At 38.9% G+C, this 5,456-nt stretch overlaps 1 protein-coding gene across 1 annotated transcript; it reads left to right on the plus strand.

Moving 5' to 3' along the window:
- Window positions 1-1,754: 1,754 nt before the first annotated feature.
- On the plus strand, window positions 1,755-5,172 carry LOC145672517 (glutamate receptor ionotropic, kainate glr-3-like). Its single transcript, XM_081741679.1, has 2 exons — window positions 1,755-1,857; window positions 3,239-5,172. The coding sequence occupies exons 1-2, from the start codon at window positions 1,755-1,757 to the stop codon at window positions 5,170-5,172; spliced, it is 2,037 nt and encodes a 678-aa protein (XP_081597805.1).
- Window positions 5,173-5,456: the final 284 nt, after the last annotated feature.

Raw genomic sequence — 5,456 nt, forward strand, 5'->3', positions numbered from 1 at the left:
GCGGGTTGAATTCGTGTGCCATCGACACTGATGTTAAGAAGATTCGGATTTTTTTGTATTCGAGAGCGCTTGCGAGGTGGAATAAAGACTATTGCCTGCGTCTTAGTGGAGTTGATGTGAAGTCGCCACTTATTACACCATCGAAGGAACGAGTCAATCGCTATGCTGAGAGAAGAATTAATCTGTTGAATGGTCCGGGCTGTGCAGAGAAAAGCAGTGTCATCGGCATATTGAAAAGTGTGCACATTGAGAGGAAGGGCCGGCATGTCAGCTACAAACAAAAGGTATAGAAGGGGTGAAAGAGTGGAGCCTTGAGGTACACCAGAGTGAATACAAATAGGATGAGACAGAGAACTATTGATGGTTACGTAAGAGAGACGGTTAGAAAGAAAATGAAAGATGAAGCGAAGATAAGATAGTGGAAGCCGGAAGCGGTGAAGTTTAAACATGAGAGCTAGGTGCCAGACTTTATCAAAAGCTTTTTCGAGATCGAAAAGAATGAGACAAGACGGACGTGCAGTATTATAATGATTTGTAATGAGATTTATGAGTCTGAGTAATTGGTCATTGATGCTAAAATTAGGTCGGAAACCAGCCTGATGCACAGGTAACAGATTATGGGTAGTGAGATGAAGATGAAGTCTGATGACAATGATGCGTTCTAGGATTTTACTAAATACGGACGTTAGTTGAATCGGTCGGTAGGATGCAACAGAAGCTGGAGGTTTGTTAGGCTTTAGGAACATGAGGGTAGAAGAGGTTTTCCAGTCTGGGGGAAAGTACCCTGTACGGAGAATGAACGTATATATACAAGAAAGAAGGAGAAGACAGTAAGGTGCTTCTTTGATGTGGCGGTACGTTATCCGATCCAGACCAGGAGCTGTATTCTTTTTGCGAGTTACGACAGATGAAATGTCAGCAGTAGAGATAGGAGCGGTAAGAGGATTATTACCGGGGAGGATGTGCATTTCACTTGGTTGTAGATATGGTGCTGATCAGTTTAAGATGTCAGTAGGATGTCTCCGGGGAAAGTCTGGTGAAAAGGGTGTGAATGTAGTTTGCAGGTGGTCGGCAAAAGCGTTGGCTTTTTCTTCGTCTGTATGTAGCGGACAGTCGTTAATTAGCAATGGATAAGGAGTCCGGGTAAGCTTGCTCGTTAGCATATTAAAACGCTTCCAGTACTTAGTTGGGTGGGAAGTTTCTGCTAAGGTGTTGCAAGTCTTTACCCAGTTACGGAGTTTATATGCCTTGACATAATTTCGGACTGTGCGCTGGAGCTTGCGATGATGTCGAAGAGCTTCTAAGTTCCCAGTGCGCTGAAACTCACGGAAGAATTCACGGGAACGATGTATAAGGGGTAAGTAGCTTGGTGGTAAGCGAGGTTGATACCTGGTTATTGCAGTGTTTGGTATGTGGAGGTCAGAAGCATGACGGATAGAGCTGGTGACGTCGGAAATACGATTATATAGATCTTCTTCTGTAGTAGGCGGCTCAATATGGGGTAAGTCAGCGGTAATGGTTGAACGATAATCGTCCCAGTTTGCCTGGTCGAAGCGGGGAATACTACGAGGTTCTGGTAATTCGCGAGGAGAAGAAGCCTGTGGTTGATCTATGTGAAGCTTGATGGGAAGATGATCACTACCAATGGAATCTAGTACCTCAAGAGTGCACCGTTGTGAAAGGTTGATAGAGGAAATTACTACGTCTGGTGTGGTTTCAGTGATAGGTCTAGTGGGCTTAGGGATGTGAAAAATATGGCCTGTGGTATGAGTAGTGATATGGTCAAAGAATCGTTGTTTTTGATTATCCGGACGGCTATGAATGTTGATGTCGGCCACGATGATATAGTATTTAAAGGTATTGGATATATATTGAAAGAATGAATGGGGAATTGGATGTCCAGGGCGTACATAGATGGTGGCTATGGTAAGGTAAAGAGAGCGAAAGTACAGGGTAATAATGAGATACTCTGGCAGATTAGGCAAGGATGGATGATACTGGCGATGACTGATTGAAGGATAGAAGCAGATGGCCACACCCCCATTTGCTCGGCGTGCTGCTATTCATAATATATATCAGACCAACGTACAGTAGGATCATCTGAGTCACTTAGGTTACGTATAATACTTGGTTCACTGCTGCTTTCATCGCTAAAATCACTTAAAGCTGCCATAATCTCATCTGCCTCCATGTCCACGAAACAAGCAAAAGAACATGCACATACACGTACGTTCAGTGCAACAATAGCGGAGCAAATAGTGTTATCAGAAGTCTGCCACCTGTGCTACCACCTGTTGGAAATTTCATGACCCAAGGCAACAGTTCTTTTCCCAGGGCCCAGAGCTTTCAACAGAAGCATTTATTCAAATTATATCTGTGAGCCTGGCATATACACAGGCTTTAAAACACAACCAATGTACGTGAGGAAATAAGATACACGTGGTCCACCAGTAAAACCTAACTGTGTATCAAATAGATACACATGGGCTGACAGTGTTTATAGCAAACTGTAGTCTGGTCCCGGGATGAATTTTACTTAAAAAGGGTTGGGGCTGAAAGTGTTAAAAAATACTTATTATTGATGTCTTCGGTGAAATTGCTACAAATTTGCATAATCTCAATTGTTTTCGCTTACATGAAAAATGTTTTGACAACTTCCTTTATTTAGTTTTCTTGTTGCTGGTACAGTACAGTCTGAAAAATCTCCCAAGTACATCATTAAACATCACGATCTTTTTTAAAGGAGAAGCGAAGCCAGAGTAAGTTTTCCACACAACCTATAACAGACCACCACTCACAGAAGGTAAATTGCTCATATGCAAGACCCAACCTAAACTCGGGCTCCATCCTGTTGGATAAGGTGCCACCACCTCTACTTGGGCTTAGGATTGAAACTGTTATTATTAACCAGTGATTTTACTTTTCTTATCAGTTTTTAACCTCGAGATCTGTGGTGTTGAATACCTGGGATATACAACAACCAACCTGCACCATTTGTTTTCCGACCATTTATTTATATAAGATATTATTTATCTGCTTTCTTTGAAATATGATATTAAGGGTGCTGTCATAACGTAAACTCAAAACTACCGTTACCAAAAAAATGCAATCACTAACAATTGTGTTTGTAGGTCTAGTATATTTGTAAATAACACTTTGTTTCAATTTTAAATAACATAATGAAAATAATACACCTCATTAACTAACTACAATTAATCACTATTTTTATTTTTCACAGGATTCATTATGGGAAACATTTTCGTCAAATGCCGTCTTGCTTTGTGCATCATTGTACTGGTTCTCTTCATTGAAGTCTTTGGGTTCGGTGTCCTTGAAATGGAACATGTTACCAAGAAATATGACCTTCAAGTGAAAGAGATAGTTGACGTGTGTCAAGAATATTTCTCCAAATATCGTTTTGTGACCTTCATAGTGTTGACCACTATGCGTAAGAAACCATTTTTTCAAAACATTATGATCTACATTGCAAAGGATTATTTGATACCAGTTATTCTGTCGTACAATGATGGATCAGCACGAAATAAATTATCTGCAAGAAGTATACATGAATCTTTACTCGAAAAGGCAGAAGCTTTCATTATATTGATAGAAAACCCAGAAGATTTTCAACTCTTATCCAATGAAACTGAGAATTCTCATTGGAATTCCAGAGCAAAATTTTTAGTAGCTATGACTCAGGACATTATTCCTGAGAAAACAATAGGCAGCATATTCAACATTGCGTGGAAAGAACACAAAATACTTAACATAATTATAGTTGCAATAAACCGTACATGTAACGCCTTTCAAATGAAATCTGTTGTCCCTTGTATCATATTAACGAACTACAATCCATTTCTTGAATATATTCACCCTGAAAGTAAAATTTCTTTTCTAAACATATCTCGTAATAAGGATTTGTTTGAAGACAAAACGAAGAACCTTATGGGATACCCCATAACGACTTCCTGGTATAATTATCGTCCTTACTTCAGTAAGATAAAACATACTGGAATTTCCAAGATTTTTGAAGGAAGTGCTGGAGAGATGTTTGAAACACAAGCAATACTAATGAATTACACAATTGTACCTAAGATATATCACGAGGAAGAAAATGGTGGAGCGTACATTGCAGAAAATAATACGTGGGTTGGTATCATCGGAGATCTTTTGTATGGTCGAGCAGATGTTGGACCTAGTGTCATCACTCAGACATATGAACGTAATTTGTTTGTAGAGTTTGCCGTGCCTATATGGATAGACTGCTTATCGTTTGCAGTTCCCAAGCCGGAACCGATACCTCAATGGCTCAATGTAAAGGACCCGTTCTCCGAGCTTCTATGGTGCCTTATATTACTATCTTTTGTTTCAATTTCTGGCTTCTTAAAAGCTTATGTTTGGTTAATAAGAAAGCTTAGTCTAAAACCCAAGAACCTGATAAACCCCTTAAAATTGTTTTCGATATTTCTATCCATATCGCTTCCTAAATTACCTAGGAGTAACTTACAAAGAATTGTTCTGATTGTATCAACTATGTTTATACTGGTACTGGACACTTTATACCAAGGCTCTTTAATAAGTTTTATGACACATCCACGTCATATGCCAGAAATAGATACTTTTGAGGATATAGCTGCTTCTTCAGGTTTAGTCATTACTATTCCACCCTACCGTGCTGTCATTCAGGAATCATCGAGCCCAGTAATTCAATCCTTAACATCAAAGACTCAAATAGTTCCCTTTTCAAGTGATGGCCTGTCTTTAGTTGCATACAAACGTGACACGGTTGTTTTAACGGATAGAACTGTTTTAGACTATAACAGAGCTACAAAATATGTTGACGAATATGGCGAGCCTTTGTTTCATATTGCTAGTGAATCTATTAATCATGCGTTGCTTACATATGCTGTCCCCAAAGGGTCTCCTTTTCTGCCTAGTTGGAATAACATCTTATGGAAGGTATGGGAAAGTGGACTTTCTGATAAGTGGTTGTATGATTTTCATCGTAGAAGTACACATATGATTAAGAAGCCACGTAAAACAGTAGTGGTTCTCTCCTGGCATCACCTACAAAGTGCATTTTATATTTTGGGTATGGGATTAATTCTTAGTACAGTTATACTTTTTGGTGAAATTCTCGTAAATTGCTTGAAAAAGAAATCGAGAAAGTAATAAAACAATATACAGATGAAACTCTGCATTGATAGAACACTTTTATTCGTTGTTATAGTACATTGCTCATTGAAATGTTTAAGACATTCATTGAGTACCTTGTATGTGGCAAGTGTAAAATATAACGAGAAGACGTGGATTGCCTCTATTAAGCTTGCTTCTTTAACGCCTTCTGACTGGCATGACGAATATTAGTGCAATATTGAAGTGCAATAGTGTTATTTTAAATTTTTTCTTTAAAATATTTCAAAATTGGTTAAGACATTCAGTAACATTAACAAGTT

This window comes from Thermobia domestica, chromosome 16 (genome assembly GCF_964235325.1).
Source record: "Thermobia domestica chromosome 16, izTheDome1.hap1.1, whole genome shotgun sequence".
NCBI lineage: Eukaryota > Metazoa > Arthropoda > Insecta > Zygentoma > Lepismatidae > Thermobia > Thermobia domestica.